We start from the raw sequence: 21,684 nt of genomic DNA, 5'->3' as shown, positions 1-21,684 counted from the left end.
CTTTTTTTTTCATTCCTACATCATTCTTTATACTATAAACACTTAATATATGAAAATTTGAAAAACGGAAGAAACTAATCCAAACGGTTTTAACACTTTCCGAAGCATGAAACAAGAATCAAGTTGACTAGGAATCTTTTTATTGAACTCGGGTTGCAGAACCGAACACCCACGTTATGATTTATCTAACCCAGGAACATGTACCAGAATTTTTTGTATTGTGTTGGCCAAAGTAAGACATAAATAAGAAGAGACGTAACGGGTATTATCGTCATTTATGATCTGGATTTTGTCCTAGTTTTTCCCACTTTCCATTCAGGTTCAGCTCACGACACCAAAATTCATTCTTAAAACGCACCACACAACACCCACCCTTTCAAAGCGCTGCGCCTGTGCTCTCTCCACTACTCTCTCTCTCTCTCTCTCTCTCTCTCTCTCTCTCTTCTGCAAGCTTCCTTTGGTACTCAATCTCTCTCCTTTCACTTTTTCAACTTTTTGATTTTTGTCCCCTTCTCAACTTTCATAGTACAGTTTCATACACTTCAATTCCGCTATAAGTATTATTAACATGCATGTTTTTAATTCAGGCGCTGTTTTGTTCATCAATTTGGGGTTCTTTGCTCCAATGGCTGCTTCTGGATATATATCTGCTGCCAACTTGAATTGCCAGCTTGGCGCCAGACACATATCCAATCCCAAGCTGGGTTATGCAGATGCCAGAATTGCGTTGTCGTTTGGTGGTAGCGACTCTATGGGCGTTAGTGTGCGACCCGCTTCAGTTCGTGCTTCTAAGAGGAACCATTTCTCTCCTTTGCGTGTCGTTTGCGCCGATTATCCACGACCGGAGCTTGAAAACACCGTTAATTTCATCGAAGCTGCTTACTTGTCTTCAACCTTTCGTACTTCTCCGCGTCCACTACAACCGTTGAAGGTCGTTATTGCCGGTGCAGGTAATAAGCAAGCTATGCCTATGCTTGTATGTTTCGTTTTATGCATGAAAAATGTGTTTTTGCTGCCAAATTTTGTGGGTTTTCTTGCTTTTGTTGTTCTAGGTGTTTTCAGATTAGGACGGTTATACCCTTTTCATTTCATGCATTGTCTTCTAATGTTGATGTGTTAGAACTTAGGAGCCTGCTTGGGACAGGCATCAGGAATTCCTTCATTTGTGATTAAATAGATATACGCACACATCTCCGTTTCTGTAAGTAAAAAACGTCATGGAATTACAGCATCTTCAATTTTTCGTGAAATTTCAAATTAAAGGGGTACCCGGATATCATGTTTGATATTTAAAGATAAACTTGTTTGTAAACTAATCTTGGACCTGAGCTTTGATCTCTCTGTCTTTGGTGGGCTGATGCATGTTTCAAATTAGTGCAGGATTGGCTGGTTTATCGACTGCAAAATATTTGGCTGATGCTGGGCATAAGCCTATATTGCTGGAAGCTAGAGACGTTCTAGGTGGAAAGGTTTTCTTGCTAATTAACCCCCTTTGTCAATAAATTGTCACTGTTTACGACTTCTGTTCATCATTTTAGCGTGCTGTTTAATTAGATAATAAATTTGTTGTGTTTATACTATTATTCATTTTCTAAGGTTGCTGCATGGAAAGATGAGGATGGAGACTGGTATGAAACAGGTCTACACATCTTCTGTAAGTTCATCAATTTCTGCTACGCATTCATTTCCTCAATTCTTTCTTTAATATTTCTGCTTTCAAGTTAATAATATGATGACTTTATTTATAATTTTTTCCCCTTTGATAAAAGAGAATTCGAAGAAGTGTAAAAAGTTGGATGATCATATTATTTGATCAATAAACACGTTTTAATTATTAGAATCCTTGTTTTGTAGTTATCTTTGCTTTATAACCTTTTCCCCTTTCCTGCAGTTGGGGCTTACCCTAATGTGCAGAACTTATTTGGAGAACTTGGCATTAATGATCGGTTACAATGGAAGGAGCATTCCATGATTTTTGCTATGCCAAGTAAACCCGGGGAGTTTAGTCGATTTGATTTTCCCGAAATCCTTCCATCCCCGTTAAATGGTAAGATGTAAGACTTATTATAGGTGTGCATTTTAATATATACCTAACTGAAGTTGGATATCTCTATAAAAAGTACATTGAATGTCTTTGTCTTTTGAAAAGCCTATCATGCAGAATTTGCAGTTGTTTACTACCAAATTTGTAATACTGTCTAGCAACTGTCCTGTCTATTGCTATGGGTAGTGCTTCAAAAACCAGAATCCCGGATTTTTAGTTTCATTGGAGACTTTAACCCAATATACTAGTCAAATTTTGATTTTGAGTATATGTCAATGAATTCAATAATCATTGGAACAAGAAGGGTTAATTTGGTTCCATTTTATGTAAGTTAAAAATTGCAAAGCCAAACAGAGAACTAGCAATTTAGCTTGGTTTGTATATTCTTATACTCTTATTTCTATCTCTTTCTTCATCAGTCTGGTTTACAGGGCATGAACATATTTTCTGTTCTAAAAATAAACAACTGATGGTTAAATGTTAACCAGTATTTTGTTTCATTGTACCTTACGTGCTAAATGTGTTAACCAGTATTTATAAGTTGCATGTCATGAATCTGATAATAGGAATCTGGGCTATATTGAGGAACAACGAGATGCTGACATGGCCAGAGAAAGTCAAATTTGCAATTGGGCTTCTGCCAGCTATGCTTGGTGGACAGGCATATGTTGAGGCTCAAGATGGTCTTTCTGTTAAAGAATGGATGATAAAACAGGTATAGCAGTAGTATAAGCTTACCAGTAGATTGATAGATTGAAGTAACTTTGCTAAATGCCAAGTCATGACCTAATGCGAGTTAAGTCTTGTTTGCTGTTGATGGAGTCTTGACCATCTTCTGACTACACTGAAATGGGGTGATTTAGGACTAGACTTTCAAGTGACTTAATGATGACGTCAATAATGGGTCCTTTTATCATTAGAATTTGATTGGTTAACTCAGATGAATCTCATGTTACTGTCTTAAGCTATACATAGTTATCGATTTGAAACTCAAACTAAGATATTTATATTAGTATGAAATAATGTACTGAGATATTTTCATTACAGCACTTAGAATGAATCAATTAGTGATTCATACTTAGAGCTTATAATTGAAATTCTGTATGAGTGTGTATCTGTTGCAATCCTTATGCTGGAGTCAGAGATGAGGATTAAGGTGGGTGTCATTTCCCAACTCAAAAGTAGAAATGCTGCTGGTGAGGTGATTGAGACAAGGGTAGGATTTGTATTACATAAAGTTGGTCTATTTTTTATATACCTCTTAATTTAATGGTGGCAGTTGTAGTAATTTATTTTACTACGAAACATAGAAAGGATATCTATAGCTATAGTTATAAATAGATTGTATTATTTGATAATGCTTTAAAATAGATTCCATCTACCACCATAGGTTGATTTCACCGGTACTGAGGGCAACCTTCTCATGGTCTGTCTTGCAATAATTTGAGTATAACAAAATGTTTTCACCTTTTGATAGGGTGTTCCTGATCGAGTAACTGATGAGGTGTTCATAGCAATGTCGAAGGCACTAAACTTCATCAATCCCGATGAACTTTCAATGCAATGTATATTGATTGCTTTAAACCGATTCCTTCAGGTGTGATCATTTCCTATTCTAGACACTGTTCTACTAGCATTATTGTGCGATGAGCAAGGTCATTTTTTTCCTGTTATAATAATTTAATAGAATCAGATTAGTAATAAAGTCTAAGATGGCCTTTCATTTCACAAATATTTTTTGTGGAACTTATGATATAGTTTTTTCTCTTTCAACTAATTGTTATATTATTAAATCTTCAATAGGAAAAACATGGTTCTAAGATGGCATTTTTGGATGGCAATCCCCCTGAAAGACTTTGTATGCCAGTAGTTGATCATATTCAGTCATTGGGTGGGGAAGTTCATCTCAGTTCACGCATTAAAAAAATTGAGCTAAATGATGATGGAACAGTGAAGAGCTTCTTACTAAGTAATGGGAAGGTGATCGAGGGGGATGCTTACGTGTTTGCAACTCCAGGTTTTTTATTCTCTTATTTTCCCATTGTATTAATCAACTCTTTTTCTGGTATTTTTAATCTCCATCCCCAATTTTTTGAGGATTTCTTTTTCTCGAAAACAGTGGATATTCTGAAGCTTCTTTTACCTGACAACTGGAAAGGGATTCCATATTTCCAGAGATTGGACAAATTAGTTGGAGTCCCCGTCATAAATGTTCACATATGGTAAGTAATGACTTTTGATGTTGAAAAATAAGTCCATGCAAATCTTAATTTTAAATCAAACTATTACAGCCACCATTATTTCATTTTGCTGTCAATATATTAAAACTCAAAATTCACTGAAAAGATTGGAATACAAATTTGTGATTTGTCTTAAATTGAATCAATGACAATTGGAAATTTATAATTAAATAATTAATATTATTCTTCCAATTGAATGGTTGTCTACTTGGTTTTTAGTACTATAGTAAGGTGATTAGTATATAAGTGGGTGAAAGTCTCACCTAATGTCTCTATTCAGTAATATACTTTTTAAACTTCATTTTAAATATATATTTTCCTAAATTTGTTATTTTTTTTTCAGAATTCTAGATAACAAAGACAAAATTAATTTGTAGTATTTGTGGTGATGTTTATATCGTAAGCTCCACTGTTGTGGTGACATGCTGCATTGCAACCTGTCTGCAGGTTTGACAGAAAACTGAAGAACACATATGATCACCTTCTCTTTAGCAGGTCTCCCTCACACTTTGAAATACTAGTAATGTCTATAAACGCTGTTCATTTCATGTCTCTCGGTTTTGCTGATACATAACTGCATATTACGAGCCAACTTCTGTGCTTAATAAAGTGGGAAATTAGGTCGGTTTAATATGTCTCGGTATAATAATCAGAAGCCGAACTGAATATCGTAACATGAAAATAGTATAGAAGATATCTTCTCCCTAAATGTTGACACTCTTACAATGTATCTTTAATATAAATAAAGTATTTTCATCACCTTACATCTCGTATATTTTGTACTTTTCTGCGTGCAGAAGTCCCCTTCTGAGTGTATATGCTGACATGTCTGTAACTTGCAAGGTAAACACTTCTTTCATGTCATTGATTTGAACTGAGTTATTTCCTCTAACATATGCAAAATGTATCCTGCATGGGGTCTGGGTTAGCACGCCCTTTTGTATATTAATATTAATATGTAAGTAAAGACACTTATGCTGTGAACTGGAGATAGTATAGTGTTTTCCGGATGAACAATAAACCCTCGCAGCTCAAATTATTTCCGTTTTCAGATATTTATGTAATTACTTTTTGAGGTTTGAGGCTGAATTTCTTCTGCATGTTGGTCTGGTTATCATTAGATGTTGGAATGTTGTTGGGTGACTCTGTTTCATGGTGTAATGCAGGAATATTATGACCCAAACCGGTCTATGTTAGAGTTGGTTTTTGCACCAGCTGAAGAATGGATTTCACGTAGTGATGAAGATATCATTGAAGCCACGATGTCTGAGCTTGCCAAACTCTTTCCTGATGAAATTTCTGCCGACCAAAGCAAAGCAAAGATTCTCAAGTACCATGTTGTTAAAACACCAAGGTTTGACTGAAGATCAAACCTTATTATTTATTTTTTCTTCATTTGTAAACATGGACTGGGAACGTTTTTGTTGTTACTGAACTAATAGAGACATTTATAGCCATTACATTCAATGTGTTCTGAATCCTAGTGGAACTTGTTACATTGTTTCAGGTCGGTTTACAAAACCGTTCCAAATTGTGAACCTTGCCGTCCGGTACAAAGATCTCCTATTGAAGGTTTCTACTTAGCTGGAGATTACACAAAACAAAAATATTTAGCTTCAATGGAAGGTGCTGTTCTTTCAGGGAAGCTGTGTGCACAAGCTATTGTACAGGTAAAATCTATCACAAAAATATCTGTGTATCACATCTATCATTTAAGTTTTTGAATAATGTTTTTCCTTTGATTAGAGTTATGCATCACATTGGTGTCACTGAGGGTTGCTAAACAAATTCTGCAGGATTGTGAAGTACTTGCTGGTCGAGGCCAGAAAAGAATGGCTGAAACGAGTGTTGTCTAATAGAAACAACAGAAACAAGAATTGAAAATAAATTATGGTATAAATACAGGAGTAGCATCACTTCAGTCCAAGCTAAGAAACCAGGGAAGAATAATCTACAAAGAACAAATGGCATGTGTCAATATTGTATTGGAACGAAATTTGTCATTATTCAAACTTGTACATCCAAGTTTTCTTTTCTTTACATTTTTTACTTAGTAGCAAATTATTTCCAGACGGCCACATATCTAAGCAAACTGATATAAACTATATAAATGCAATAATATAACTATATATATAATGCATAAAAGATTTGCCTTTAAAATATTATACTAAACATGTTTATAAAATATTATATAACAAATTAAAATATATTACGTCTTTTAAATTTAAGTAATCATAATAAAAGGTATACTGTCAAGCACATTATATCACAGTTTGATATTATTAGATCTAATTAGACACGTGAAAGTGAGCCAATCCGGCTCACACCACGAAACGGGTTGAAAATGAGTGAATCCTACCCGGCTCATTTTATGGTGAGCTAAAAATTTTATAATTCGGTTCAACCCACCACGGATTGGTAGATTAAGTGGGTTGTCTCACCAATTCACATAAAAAAAATTATTTATTTATTTTTTAGTATTCCAATATTTAAAAAAAAAAATTAAGTAATCCATAAGATGACAATCATAGTAAAATCAAGAACCAATCTCTTGATCATGCTCACCACTAATATATGATGAATTGTTTCCAAGAAAGTATCCATATAATTAAGAAAACATGATTAGTATTACACATTTTCTGTCATGCTATTCAATAAAATATAAATAAAAAATTATACATTTTTGTCATACTAGTTTAGAAAAGATTGTTTATAAGACTATTGCTTGAATAATTTATTATAAAGATTATAATTAAAGATTAAAATATCAACATATATAACTTGACAATCAAATTAATTAAACATTCAAACTATTCAAATATTATTGACCAACATTCTAGCATTTGAAAGAATGAAATTGTGAACACATATAATAGGAGTAGTAAATAATTATTAAAAAAAAAATATGTTGGTGGGTTAAGTGAGTCGGGTTGAGTTCAATCCACTCTTGAAAAGATTGATATTTTTCTCAACCCAACCTTACTCAAATCCGCATGTTGAAACCCATTTTAATATCTGTATATCTAATCAAATATAAGCTGTCTAGCAAATTATCTAAATGTTTTTATTCTTGGTACTTACCGTATCTGTAACTTATCTATCAAACTATCTGAATGTTAAAAATATGGGACTAATTAATTTGAACATCATTTTAACAATTTAATTGTGGTGAGCAGTGAGTTTAAGAGTATAATATAACTTTTTTTTGTTGATCAAGTCAAACATAGATTTAGCTTATTATGAGATGAAAACGTGTTGTCCAAGAAAGAAAAAAAAAACTCATTTTACTTAAAAAACGCGTTTTTTATTTAATAAAAAACGCGTTGTTCTATTTCTATTTTTTAAAAGGTGTTGTTTATTATTTTTAAAAGAAAAGAATATGTATTCTTGAAATTTGAAGCATAAAAAAAATTAAATTATTGCAATTCAAATTGTGTATAAATAGTGTAGAAAGCGCAAGATTGTGGAGGTAACGGTTCCTCTGCGATCGTGAATTTCTTGGAGCCTACGCTCTCATCTCACACCACACACACTTTCTCTTACGCGTCTCAATCTCAATTCTGAGGATGGCTGCGAACGATGGATTCGGCACGCTTCAATACTTGTCGCTCCTCTCTAAGGTCTGCGCCGAGTTGGAGTCCCACACCGGCGCCGCCGACAAGGTCCTCGCCGAGTTCATCATCCACTTGGCTCGTTCATCCGACAACCTTCACCACTTCAACGCCGTACTCAACGACAACGGTGCCCATTTTCCTGATTACCTTGTCCGAACGTTTTTCACCCTTGTTCGCGCAGTTCTTGAACCCGCTAAGACAGAGTCCAAAGCCAAAGAAAAGGACAGTGGCAGTTCTTCGTTGAAACCTCTCAAGAGAATCTCCTCTCCGGAAAAAGGGGAAGCAAAACAGTTCACCGCCGCCGGAAAATTGAGTTCTCCCGATAAGGACGAAGACGGAGATGGATTGCCACGCCAAGAAGAAGATGATGATGATGAAGATTTTGAGATTGAGTTGAATGATGATGCACCCGCGTTCTTGCAGGGGCAAACCAAACACTCAATGGACATGTCTCCTCTCAAGATTTTCAAGAATCCAGAAGGTTCTCTGCTCCGCAGCGCGGCGCTTCAGTCTGCACTTGCCAAAGAACGAAGGGAAGTGCGAGAACAACATCATAGTTCAATGTTTGATTCAATTCCAAAAGATCTCAATCGCGCTTGGGAAGACCCTATGCCAGACAAAGGTGAAAGACACCTTGCTCACGAGCTTAGGGGTGTTGGTTTATCTGCATTGGACATGCCGGAGTGGAAGGGGAGCAGCGGAAAAACCGTTTCCTTTGGGCCAAAATCAAAGCTTTCTATTCCAGAGCAGAAGCAGAGTTTGCCAATTTATAGATTGAAAAATGAATTGGTTCAGGCTGTGCATGATAATCAGGTGTTGGTGGTGATCGGAGAAACTGGTTCTGGGAAGACTACTCAGATTACCCAGTATCTTGCTGAAGCGGGATACACCACACAGGGGAAAATTGGATGTACTCAACCACGGAGAGCGGCTGCAGTGTCTGTTGCAAAGCGGGTTGCGGAAGAGTTCGGTTGTCGATTGGGGGAGGAAGTTGGTTATGCCATTCGGTTTGAGGATTGCACTGGATCGGATACTCTCATCAAGTACATGACAGATGGTATGCTTCTTAGGGAAATGTTGATGGATGAGACTCTGTCACGGTATTCTGTTATCATGCTTGATGAGGCCCATGAAAGAACTGTTTATACTGATGTTCTTTTTGGACTGCTGAAGCTGCTCCTGAAGCGTAGGCCTGAATTGAGATTGATCGTCACGTCTGCTACTCTGGACGCCGAGAAGTTTTCAGGGTATTTCTTTAACTGTAACATCTTTACAATACCTGGTAGAACTTTTCCTGTGGAGATACTTTATGCTAAACAGCCTGAGAGTGATTACTTAGATGCATCTTTACTCACTGTTCTGCAGATCCACTTGACAGAACCTGAAGGAGACATTCTTCTCTTCTTAACTGGTCAAGAAGAGATTGATTTTGCTTGCCAATCTCTTGTTGAGAGAATGAAGGGATTAGGTAAGAATGTTCCAGAGCTCATCATTTTACCGGTTTATAGTGCTCTTCCTAGTGAAATGCAGTACAGGATATTTGAACCTGCTCCACCTGGGAAAAGGAAAGTGGTTGTGGCCACTAACATTGCTGAGGCTTCTTTGACTATTGACGGGATATGTTATGTAATTGATCCTGGATTTGCCAAGCAGAATGTTTATAACCCGAAGCAAGGTCTTGACTCTTTGGTGATAACTCCAATTTCACAAGCATCAGCCAAACAAAGAGCAGGACGTGCAGGGCGTACCGGACCTGGGAGGTGTTATCGTCTCTATACTGAGAGTGCATACAGGAATGAGATGCCTCCCACTACAGTTCCGGAGATTCAAAGGATAAATCTTACAACAACTACTCTTAATATGAAAGCCATGGGGATAACCGATCTATTGTCCTTTGATTTTATGGATTCACCTTCACCTCAGGCGCTTGTTTCTGCTATGGAGCAGCTTTACAGTCTCGGAGCATTGGATGAAGAGGGCCTGTTAACCAAACTGGGGAGGAAGATGGCAGAATTTCCTTTGGATCCACCGTTGTCCAAGATGCTACTTGCCAGTGTGGATCTTGGGTGCAGTGATGAGATTTTGACCATAATTGCCATGATCCAAACCGGAAATATTTTTTACAGGCCAAGGGAAAAGCAAGGCCAAGCAGATCAGAAGAGGGCAAAGTTTTTCCAGCCAGAGGGAGACCATCTTACTCTACTTGCTGTTTATGAGTCCTGGAAAGCTAAGAACTTTTCAGGGCCGTGGTGTTCTGAGAACTTTGTTCAATCTCGATCGTTGAGAAGAGTCCAGGATGTCAGGAAACAGCTTCTCACTATCATGGAGAGGTACAAATTAGATGTTGCGAGTGCTGGAAATAACTTCACCAAAGTGACGAAGGCCATCACTGCAGGATTCTTTTTCCGTGCTGCTAGAAAGGACCCTCAGGAAGGTTACAGAACCCTGGTTGAGAACCAGTCTGTATATATCCATCCAAGCTCAGCTTTGTTCCACAGACAGCCAGACTGGGTTATCTATCATGAGCTTGTGATGACAACGAAGGAATATATGCGTGAGGTCACTGCCATAGACCCTAAATGGTTAGTTGAATTGGCTCCAACATTTTTCAAAGCTGCAGATCCCACAAAGATGAGCAACCGAAAGCGTCAGGAACGTATACAACCACTTTATGGTGTCTCTGAACAGTGGCGTTTGAGTAAACGCCGTGCATGAGATGTAATTTATCTGCTTCCTCTTGATGCAATGTCTTTTATACTGTAATATATAATTGATGATAAATAAAAATATTGTAATATATAATTGTATATAGTTTTAAACTTAGAAATTTTCCTGGCAGAATGATATAAATGGAGACTTGTAAATACGATATGCCATGCTAAATTCCAAATGTAATTCGATTGAATTCCCTCTGAGGTGGATAATTTCTTTCAGCTTCTTCAGTAAAAATGGATTGTAGAATGTTGTTATCGTTACTGAAATAATAACAGTTGTGTTCTGAATCCTAGTGGCACAGGCTGTGTTGTTGCACATGGTTTACAAAATTTGCCTTCCCTCGCAAAGATCTCGTCTACATGGTTTCTCATGACATGGAAATCCCAGGAAGACAAAAATATTTAGCTTCAACGTTATATGAGTAAGCATATTTTGAAAATTTAATAATGTTACATATATCTATTTCTCGATTAGCAAGGCCATGCTTTTTTCCGAAAGTATATAATGTCTATAAAGATAGTGCCTGAAAAATTTAATAAATAGGATAAATGTTTTTGGTACTATCATTTCGCAATCAGCTAACTCGAATTAAAAAAGATAAAATAGAAATAACATCGTATGATTTCATTCAAGTAAAAAGTAAAGATTGCACAATAAATAGAATTAAAATTTTTATAAGAGATCCTTCGTAATATTTTCTAATTTCTGGTCAACTTAGAAATGTTGTCATAAATTAATTTAAAATATTTTTTTATAAAAGTTTAAAAATTAATTAAGCCATCAATAAATAAATTAATAAAAGATGAGATAGTATAAACTAATTGAAAGAAAATACTGAAATAGATATTTTTTAATACCCTTTCACTCTTAGTTAAGATTTATAAAATATTATGTTTTTTCATAAATTTTAGTTAATAACAAAAAATATGTTTAAAGAATATGGCAGTCATAAAGAAAAGAAAACACAATTCTGCGTGTTTATCCTCCGACCACAAGTTACTACTTACGAGGTAGGAGGGGTAGCATACGAGATTAGCGGTGCAAGAAGCGACACTTGGAACATATCCATTGGTTGTTCCAATCTATCTATCTGTGCCTTATATTATATCCATCCATTTACCAATTCAATCTTCTTTCTTTCAGGTTCAGTGAGACCTGAACTTCTTTGAGTTTATGTCAAAGAAAAAAACAACAAACAATAATGCCCATTTTCTCTGCAACTGCAACGTTCGCTTCCTACACTTCCATCTCCTTCCTCTCAGCTTCACAATCTCAATCACACCTTTCTCCTTTCCTCAATTTCCCTCACAAGTTTACTGTGAAGACACCGTGGCAATGGCAGCACCATCACTACCACACTCATAAACTCTTAATCTCTTCTTCTGGCAATACCCAAATTGACCAAAATCTTGAAAGTGGACTACTTCAACGCCCTACTCCTCCAGACCCACAGGATGACGCTCGTCTTGCTCGGGTCTGTCATTCTTATTCATATCATTTGCGCAATTTTCAGTTTTAGTTTTATCATATAACCAATTTATTACTTCTTTCATATTATAGATATAAATGCAACACAACATCTTTTCTTAATCTTGTTATACCCAAAAGCTATTATTTAGAGGGAATATAAACTCCAATCGATTATTGCCTCAGCATGTTCTATTTAAATGGTTAAGCTTTGGATTAATGCTAATTTCTATCACTGTATGTTGTGTTCTGATACTTGATTTCTGCAATGAAGTAGAGATCATCAGATTGGAAGGCTGCAAAGGCATATAAAGATAGTGGACTCATTTATAACGGTAGGATTGAAGGCTATAATTCTGGAGGCCTGCGGGTTCGGTTTTATTCTATTCTGGGATTTCTCCCATTCCCCGAGTTGAGTCCAGTGCATACTTGTAAAGGTATCCATCCATCTATATGTTCATCGTCAATGTTTCTTACATTATTCTTCTTTCCCTTTTTCCTAAATCTTAGTTCGAGTTAAAGGGTTAAAAGCTGGTCGTTAACGTTCTCATCTTGCTTTCCCTCTCTCTGTTTTTATGCTGAAGAACTTCCCCCTCCCACTGAAGAAACAATCTTATGGCCACTTTAGAAACTGTAGTTTCAGTTTATGTAAATAAAATAGGTTTCCTGTAATATCATAAAAGTTTTGTTATAGTGTTGAAAATTGCTTACATTTTCCCTTCAGCATCTTCGTGTTTGTCAAACACTAGTTAATGATCATATCTTAGAGCCATTCACGTTCATGGCTTCCCTTTTAGCATCCTTTGGTACCCATAATCCATAATACAGATAAAAAATTGGTGGTTTCCTATGGCTTGTTGTATAGTGTTTGGCCATGTTTGCCTGTCTAAGCAAGCCATTTAATCATCTGTTTCGATATATTTTAGGTGCTTCGTATTGATAATAGCATGTGGAGTTGAAATTGCTGATTTATTGTAGCATTGATTCTTTTGTGTAGAACCAGAGAAACCTATCCAAGAAATTGCAAGAGGCTTAGTTGGTTCCGTCATATCGGCAAAGGTAGACTTTATAATTTAAATAATGAGTACTATATGTTACAACTTTTTATTCTGCTAATGTAATACAATGTTTAGTCCTGAAGCTGCTGCCTAAAAAAACTATTGTCCCCTGAATCTAGAAAACTCTTGCAACTTATTTGCTGCACAACAGCCATCTGAACTGAGCTATTTCAACTTTTCAAGAACTATTTGGACCTTGAAAAATAACATTCTTAGATGTTTGCATATTGAAGTATTTATTTAGTGCTTCGTGCATCAGTTTGCATCACAATCTTTTGCTCTACCCTTAATTAGGTTATAGTAGCAATTTTTTTCAACATACTAGCTATGTTTATATGATGGGCTGTTTAAAATTTATAATTGCAGTTTCTTCCAATTTTAGGTAATTCTAGCGGATGAGGATAACAAGAGATTGATATTCTCTGAAAAGGAAGGTGCGTGGTCCAAATTTTCAAAACAGATCAATGTAGGGGACATTTTTGAAGGAAAAGTTGGTTATGTTGAGGATTATGGTGCTTTTGTTCATTTGCGGTTCCCTGACGGTAACTACCGTGCATAGCTCATATGTTTACAATTTTCTTTTTTCACTTTACCATGAACAAGTTACTAGTGACATCACAGAATGATGCAGGTCTTTATCACCTTACTGGACTAATACACATCTCAGAGGTGTCATGGGATCTAGTTCAGGATGTCAGAGATATCTTAAAAGTAGGTGACCAAGTGAGGGCCAAGGTTGTCGGTATTGATGGGTGAGATTCCCAATAGTTATGCTTTTTAGAGGATATTTTTAAGCAGACTTATTAAATTTGTTCTTCGAAAGTTTATAGGACAATTTTTATGTTAGTTGTTGAATTTTAGTAAAGTAAAAATAAGCTCTTAAAATTAATTTTCATTTTTCACATTTATAATACTTTTATGTTGCCATTAAAATGACATATAGTCTCTTCATACTGTAAGGTTTAGGCAAAGTGATGGAAGAAGAAAGCATGAAAGAGAAACTGTTAGAATGAATGTTATTGCATAAGAGAAGGATACAAAGGTTTATATATAGTAATACATGGATAACAGAAATGTGCAGACGTAACAGACTGCATAACAGAAGCCCATGCATACATATATATCCCTAACACGCCCTCCTTAAACTTAGGGTGGAGGTTGTAAAGCAGACACACGAAGTTTATCACGAAAAGGTAGAAACGAGGAACCGGATAGAGCTTTGGTGAAAACATCGGCGACCTGATAACGAGCAGGTATATGACAAATACATAGCTGTTGTTTGTGGACGAGATCGCGAACATAGTGGACGTCGAGAGCGAAGTGTTTGGTTTTAGAGTGCATAACAGGGTTGGCGGTGAGCATAACGACACCAAGGTTGTCAGAATAAATTGTGGGAGTGGTTGGTTGAAGATTGAGTTCACGAAGAAGGTTACAAAGCCAGGAAACATCAGTAGCGACAGCGGCGATACTTCGTGACTCAGCTTCTGTGCTGCTACGAGAGACAACGTGTTGTTTCTTGGATGACCAAGTGATAAGATTAGAACCTAAGTATATACAGAACCCAGTGGTTGATTTGTGGTCATCAGTGTCTGACCCCAATCGGCATCAGCAAAGGCGTGGACAGAGAAGCTTTTGCAGGATGTGAAACGAAGACCATGGGAGTGAGTGCCGGCAACGTAACGAAGGATCCGCTTGACAGCCTTCCAATGATGAAGTTGAGGGTTGTGCATATACTGTGAGACTTTATTAACAGCAAACGTGATATCAGGGCGAGTGAACGTCAAGTACTGGAGGGCACCAACAACTTGCCGAAAGAGAGTTGGATCTTGAAAAACTGTGGAGCCATCTGCGGTGAATTTAGGTGATGAGACCATAGGTGAAGGTTGGGAATTTGCATTGACCATGTTGGCTTTTTGGAGAAGTTGGTGGATATATTTGGTTTGACTGAGAAGTAATGAGCCATCAGGTGTCCAATGAGCCTCAATACCAAGAAAGTAGTGAAGGCATCCCAGATCTTTGAGCGAGAATGAATTGTTTAGAGTAGTGATGAGATTCTTAATAGCTTGTGATGAGGAACCTGTAATGAGAATGTCATCAACGTAAATTAATATATGTAGAACAAATTTGGAATTAGTAAGAGTGAAGAGAGAGGGGTCAGATATAGTGGGTTTAAAACCCAGTTGCACCAGAGTGTTGCTTAATTTTTGATACCAGGCTCGAGGAGCCTGTTTCAACCCATAGATGGCTTTGTGCAGGCGACAAACTTGATGTGAATTGGAGGAAAAACCAAAGGGTTGATCCATATATACAATTTCATTAAGTTCACCATTGAGGAAGGCGTTGTTTACGTCCAGTTGATGAACAGGCCAAGCATGAGATATGGCAAGCGAGAGAACGACCCTGATTGTCACAGGTTTAACCACGGGACTAAACGTATCGAAATAATCAATTCCTTCTATCTGATTGAAACCACGAGCTACCAATCGGGCTTTTCGTCGTTGCAGAGACCCATCTGAATTATATTTATTTTTAAAAATCCACTTGCAACTAATAATGTGAACTCCTGGGGGAGGATCAACAAGGGTCCACGTGTTGTTTTTGATGAGAGCGTTGTATTCAAGCTCCATAGCATGTTTCCATTCTGGATCATCAATGGCAACCTGGGGAGTACGAGGCATAGTGTCTGTAGTAGTTACAGTCCAGACCTTGGGCTTTGATATGCCAGACTTTGCTCTTGTTAAATTGTGTATTAATAATGACGTACACGAATTTACTTAAAATAAATGATGAATTTAAAAGAAGAAAACTACCTTTAGAACTTTGTATTTATTTATTTAAATTTTGGAACCAAATTAACCATTGTGTCAAAATTTCATTGATATTCTTGTTGGTTGACTAAATCCATGCTTCGAAATCATAGGATTTAAATACAGTGAAGCTATTTGCTTTGTTGTGAATAAACTATGTAAACAATTTAAGCCATTGGATGAATGCACTTGTGGTTTTATATCTAATATGTCCCTTCATGCGTTAGCATTGAGCTCTTAGGACTTGAAGCATGAAAGATGTAAAGAATACACTGCCTTGTGTTAAAATTAACTTTTGTCTACAACAACGAGTACAACAAGGATTTAACTATGAACCTCATAGTTATAGAGGCTTGTATACCATGTCATGAATTAACACTATAAATACTTGGTGAACCACATGAATGAATTTTAGATCAAACATTGTTATTTTTCTATTTTGATACATTTCGTCTGTGTTCATCATGGAAATCATTTTTGACTTATCTTTCTTGCAGGGTAAAATCAAGGATCACCTTATCAATTAAACAGCTAGAAGAAGATCCACTTCTAGAAACTCTGGACAAAGTAATACCTCAGGTTTGTAGTGTAGGGAACTCTCACCTTGTCTCCTTAATTCTTGGGATGCAGCCTATATATATGTTGAGCAACTTTGCTTAATCCAATTGGCTTTAAGATATTTGACACGATATCAGAGTTTATAGTTCTAGAATAATTACTGTAAGCTCGCCTGGTTTGGCAAACAACAATGAAGTGGGGTGTTGAGAAATCTAACATTCGCTTGAAGACAATTGGTTTTAATATAAGATCTAACATGTATAATCATGAAATATACATTCATATGCAGGTGGAAGGAAATGTTTTGATCAATAATTTCTATATTTCAGGATGGTTCGTCTGATCTTGATTCTCTAAACGGTGGTGAGGATGATAGTATTGAACCTCTTCCAGGGCTTGAAACAATCCTTGAAGAGCTACAACAGGAAGATGGGTATGTTTTCAAACTATTTGAAAATTTTAACTACTTCAAATATTGGCAATCAGAGTTAGAGTCTCAGTAATTGAAATTCATCTAGAAACAATACCATGCCTTGTCTTGTCCCACAAAAAGAAACGCTCTTGAAAATACAGGCACACTGTGAAGTACAACTTTGACTAGAAAAATACTGGCACACTGTGATATTCATCCTTGTATCCAAATCGTGTATTTCGTGCCCTTCATTTTGTTAATGCTTTTAGTTAAATGGAAGTATCAATTAGATGACTTTTCAAAAAACGAATTAGAATGAATGCATTATGACTTTTCTATGGTGTGACGACATTCTGTCACAGTATATATGATGTGAGAATCAGCCGTCAAGGGTTTGAAAAACGAGTGGTCTCGCAAGACTTGCAACTGTGGCTTTCTAATGTGAGTTTTCATTCAAAATTCTTTCTTAAATAATGGAAGGTGCCAATTCATTTAATTGTTTATTTTGGTCATGATTTTCATTTCTTCCAATTTTTGAATCTTAGGCACCTCCCACGAACCAAAGGTTTACTCTACTTGCTCGTGCTGGAAGACAGGTATTTTCCTTTCATTAATGCATGACACTTTCAATCTCAATTGCCACCTCATAATTTTTAAAATGAAACAGCGTTAAAGGAATGTGCAACACATAGTTTGCAATAGGCTTCTTAATGATATGGACCTTTATGTTAAATATTTGTTTTATGAATTGCACGTGACTTTATATTTCTATTTTAGTTTGATGAATAAATAAATCTATAATAGTCTCTCTGACCTTATAATTGAGGAGCAAGTCACCCAATCAATTTTAGTTTGTAAGAATTTTTGTCTCTAGTTGAGCATTATGCAAGTGAAATGCACCTCAAAGCTACAAAACAGGTGTTTAGATGTCAAAGAAAAATACAATTTTGGCCTTTTAGTACGAGATGATTGAATTAGCTTCTCTAATAATATTGGAGGGACTCAATTGATAATCTGAGAAGTAATTCACGGTACTATTATTGATCAATTTACAACCAGTGTTCAATTTAGGAAGATTTTAATTGATCTTATAATCAAGCATCGAGTGTTGCATCAATTGTCATGTGATGAGGTGAGTAAGTCACAATCGAATTGAATTATGGTGTTTGAATTGTTATACTTTTAAGTAGAAATATTTACGAGAAAGATTTATATTTTGACTATTAGTTATAATTTTTATAATTTTTAGTTTGGTGGTAAAAATTTGATGTAACGGCTAGCATTAGAGTGATGATCGTGAGTTTGATTTTCAGTGGAACAACTGTGGAAGGTTATAACTTATATCAATGGTCCCATAGCATTAGAGTCATGATCATGAGTTTGATGATCATGAATTTGATTTTCAGTGGAACAACTGTGGAAAGTTATATCAATGGTCCCATAGCAAATATCAGATGCGTTAATTTACAATCAAATGGTCATGCTCGCACTGCCATTCTCTTTTAAACTGAAAGATTTAAACCCTAACTATTAACTACAATCTTTTAGTTTGATGGTAAGAGTTTGATCTAACATGCAAAAATAAAACAAAGATTCGTGTTCACAACTAAGTTGCAACAACCATATGCCATAATCCCATTTTTTTCATGAATTTATTTTTCTTAAAAGAAATGCAGAAAATGGAACTATTATTCTATTTTACCAAAAAAAATAGAATAATATTTTTTATTAAAAATATTTGTTTTAAGTTCCTGTAAGTACTCTGTTGTTTGATTTTTTGCAACTCTTGTCTTCCTGTCTCTAACTTATTGATGAACTCACTTCTTTGCTCTTCAAACGAGTTGACCAACAAGTTGAAAGAGTAGAGAGAAATAATGACTAGGCAGTCCCATTAACAGAAAAATCAACAGATATTTTTAATAAAGACTCAGTTAAAAATGAGATATTTAAAACTTAATCAATCATTTAAGCCTAATTATCTGTTTTCACGCTTTTAAGTAAATATTGTTAACATTCTAAGGAAATGTTGTTAACCTATAATAAATTTAGCTCAAAGTATTCTAATATATTTTGTTTCTCTTTCTTCACTTATTTTTCCTGACATAATTGGAATACCTATATTTATAATGTATACAAAATGTGACATATGCTTTTCTCATGTGATGCAGGTGCAGGAGATACACTTGACTACATCTCTCGATCAGGAAGGTATCAAGAAGGCATTACAACGAGTGTTGGAGCGTGTCCCCTGAATCTTATTCACTCAGCTCTTCCTTTACACAATCACTTATTTTGTACAGTTACATCTCACAAATTTAAGACACGCTGTTATTGTATTTATAAATCTGATATATATTCTCTCATTCCTCAACGTATTTGAAAAATGTTCAAGAATTGACTGATAAAATAGTCCTTGTACAAACACTCCATTCGACGACAATTTGCTTGAACACATTTCTGTTTATCATAAGTTCAAATAGGAATAAAAAGAGTGCATATAAGTTGAAAGTTTCCCATTGAATCAAAATGAAAAATTTGAATAACATATTAAAAAAAAGATCACAAACAGGTTGAGTTGAAATGTTGATTTCTTATATATTTACTCATGTTTCAATCTCTCCAAGAGTCTGCTGGTGGACTGAGTAAAGGAGAGAGAACGTTATGAATATACAAATATGAACAATTGAAGGCTCACCCAGAGACAAATATGTCTCATTATGATAAAAACCTATTATCAATATCAGAACATATCGAATACATGTTATAGACGACAGAGAATCATCAGAGGAAACATAAAGATAAAACATTTTTATTATAATATGACATTAAAACACATTACATTATGTTTATAATATAAAGTTCCGAAACATCTAAGCATAAGATGTTCAGAAAACACAGGATGTCCCCTATATAGGTAAAGCAGAAGATGTTCAGACAACAGAGACCCTGGTGGCTGACGGTGGAGCAGAATCGGCGTTGAGGTGGACCTCCCTGAGGCGAGTCTCAAGTCCCTTACCCCCTCCATTGGCCAATGGATGAATTCCATGTTCTGGCCCTGTCATATATTCCCTACCTTTCCTTTCTTCATCATAGTCTATCCCCATCCGCTCTGCACAACCTACAAATAGAAGCCATGAAGACCAAGAATTACAAAGTAAACAACAAACACATGAAGAAAATGTATATATACTTTTGACTAGGTGATCATAGATCTGGCCATCTCTAGTGAAAGCCATCATGAGCTGAGGTATCCCAAATGGGAGAGAGTGACCCTTGTCAACTTGCCAGAAATGGAAAACTTTGCCGTAAGTCTTGCTGACTGTCTCCATGTCTCGGCGCTGAATGGAAGCAGGAATCTTAGGCATGTAGAGGAGACCACTCTTGACCTCGTACAAGTGAGAGTGCCAGAGACGCTTCTCCTCGTCCGGCAGTGTTAAGTATAGGTTTTCAGAGATGATGTACTCAAGCCCTATAAGCCTCGCCTTCTTCTCGGGGCCGTCGTAGATGAGACACTGCCTCATCTCCTCGTTCTTGTGCGCGCAAAAGTGGTGTGCCTCCACTTGTCGGGTCATGTCATCGGAGTAAAAGTGAAACCTGCATTACATTGTAACAGTCATGCATGGTAGACTAATAAAAGAAAAGAAAACGTATATTAAATTGATTTGCTCACGCGCAAAGATGTTGGTGGATTTTGTTGATGGGGTCGAAGTTTTGGATAACAGATGTAGCAGTGTCACGGAGATAGGTTCCTGTTTCAGTTGGCTCGGCGTCTAGAACTTGTGGGTGGTTGTCGTTGGTCGACATTTTTGGGCTGAGATTGATGAGTTGAATGTTTGAGATGGTTATGGTTATATATATATAGATAGATTGATGATGAAGGAAGTGGTACAATAACACTGTGACAACGTTGGAAGCATGCAGCTTCACGCGTGGTTCACAAACTTGACGTGGCACCCTTCACAAATTTAGTGGCATCACACGTGGCTCTTCTATACTAAAGTTCGTTTCTTATTCGACTTTTATACTATCTTACCAACGCATATACGATAAGTGTATTTGATATTTGATATGAAACTAATATGATACATCAATATTTTTTAAAATAATAAGATACAATACGTGATAGATACGTGATAAAATAAAAAATATAAAATAATTCTTAAAGACATAATAAATATATAATTGTTTTTATGTGAAGCAAGACTAAAAACATATATACTAAAGTTGTTAACATAAAAAATATAAATTATTGTCATCATAAAAATATTATTTAAAAAAAATTCTTAAATAATGATCAATTTTAGTAACCAACAATAAATATGTTAGAGACCAATTATTTTGATAGCCAAAACTTGACAGCTAATTTTTATGACCAATTTAAAAACCAATTTATAATTGAAACTATTTTAATTATCAATTTAGAGACCAATTATAATTTTTTAGAACTATTTTAGTTGTCAATTTAATCACTATATAGTGATTAATTATTTTTTGTTACTAAAATTGATCACTATTCAAAGATTTACTTGTAATGTACTATGATTTTGTAAATTATATAATCCATTGATAAGTATCGATAAAGTGTCCTAAAGTATCAGACATAATACGTGTCAGATACGGATACATGACTCAAGTTAAAGTATCGGTGCATCATAGTACCAAACAAATTAAGTTCTAATATAAATTTATGGTTAAATACATCTTTATTTTTAAATTTGACGTAAATTATTTTTTTTTCAAAATATTTTAATATAGTTTGATTTTTAAAT

The 21,684-nt window shown here is 35.6% G+C and overlaps 3 protein-coding genes and 1 pseudogene across 3 annotated transcripts; 3 read left to right on the top strand and 1 right to left on the bottom strand.

Annotated features, from left to right (window-relative positions):
* Window positions 1–306: 306 nt before the first annotated feature.
* On the top strand, window positions 307–6,324 carry PDS3 (phytoene desaturase 3). Its single transcript, XM_028084818.2, has 14 exons — window positions 307–460; window positions 588–950; window positions 1,381–1,469; window positions 1,597–1,654; window positions 1,892–2,047; window positions 2,611–2,759; window positions 3,522–3,641; window positions 3,848–4,061; window positions 4,164–4,266; window positions 4,732–4,779; window positions 5,082–5,127; window positions 5,451–5,638; window positions 5,792–5,954; window positions 6,081–6,324. Exons 2-14 carry the CDS (start codon window positions 626–628, stop codon window positions 6,138–6,140), a joined length of 1,719 nt encoding a protein of 572 aa, XP_027940619.1. The 5' UTR covers window positions 307–460; window positions 588–625; the 3' UTR covers window positions 6,141–6,324.
* A 1,407-nt stretch (window positions 6,325–7,731) lies between these two features.
* On the top strand, window positions 7,732–10,705 carry LOC114187076 (putative pre-mRNA-splicing factor ATP-dependent RNA helicase DEAH5 pseudogene; annotated as a pseudogene).
* Window positions 10,706–11,737: 1,032 nt separating this feature from the next.
* LOC114191557 (Nucleic acid-binding proteins superfamily) lies at window positions 11,738–19,379 on the top strand. The gene is made up of 10 exons (XM_028080800.2): window positions 11,738–12,087; window positions 12,358–12,517; window positions 13,078–13,139; window positions 13,521–13,680; window positions 13,770–13,890; window positions 16,443–16,524; window positions 16,833–16,936; window positions 17,278–17,356; window positions 17,461–17,511; window positions 19,084–19,379. Exons 1-10 carry the CDS (start codon window positions 11,815–11,817, stop codon window positions 19,165–19,167), a joined length of 1,176 nt encoding a protein of 391 aa, XP_027936601.1. The 5' UTR covers window positions 11,738–11,814; the 3' UTR covers window positions 19,168–19,379.
* Window positions 19,380–19,702: 323 nt separating this feature from the next.
* LOC114191566 (oil body-associated protein 1A-like) lies at window positions 19,703–20,783 on the bottom strand. Its single transcript, XM_028080813.2, has 3 exons — window positions 20,586–20,783; window positions 20,106–20,509; window positions 19,703–20,033 (listed from the first exon to the last, which is right to left on the bottom strand). The coding sequence occupies exons 1-3, from the start codon at window positions 20,717–20,719 to the stop codon at window positions 19,846–19,848; spliced, it is 726 nt and encodes a 241-aa protein (XP_027936614.1). The 5' UTR covers window positions 20,720–20,783; the 3' UTR covers window positions 19,703–19,845.
* Window positions 20,784–21,684: the final 901 nt, after the last annotated feature.

The sequence above is a fragment of the Vigna unguiculata genome, chromosome 1 (assembly GCF_037176805.1).
Source record: "Vigna unguiculata cultivar grain cowpea cultivar isolate G323 ecotype 2 chromosome 1, ASM3717680v1, whole genome shotgun sequence".
Lineage (NCBI taxonomy): Eukaryota > Viridiplantae > Streptophyta > Magnoliopsida > Fabales > Fabaceae > Vigna > Vigna unguiculata.
Note: the sequence above shows the minus strand (reverse complement) of the source record. Positions and strands in the feature narration are given on the sequence as shown.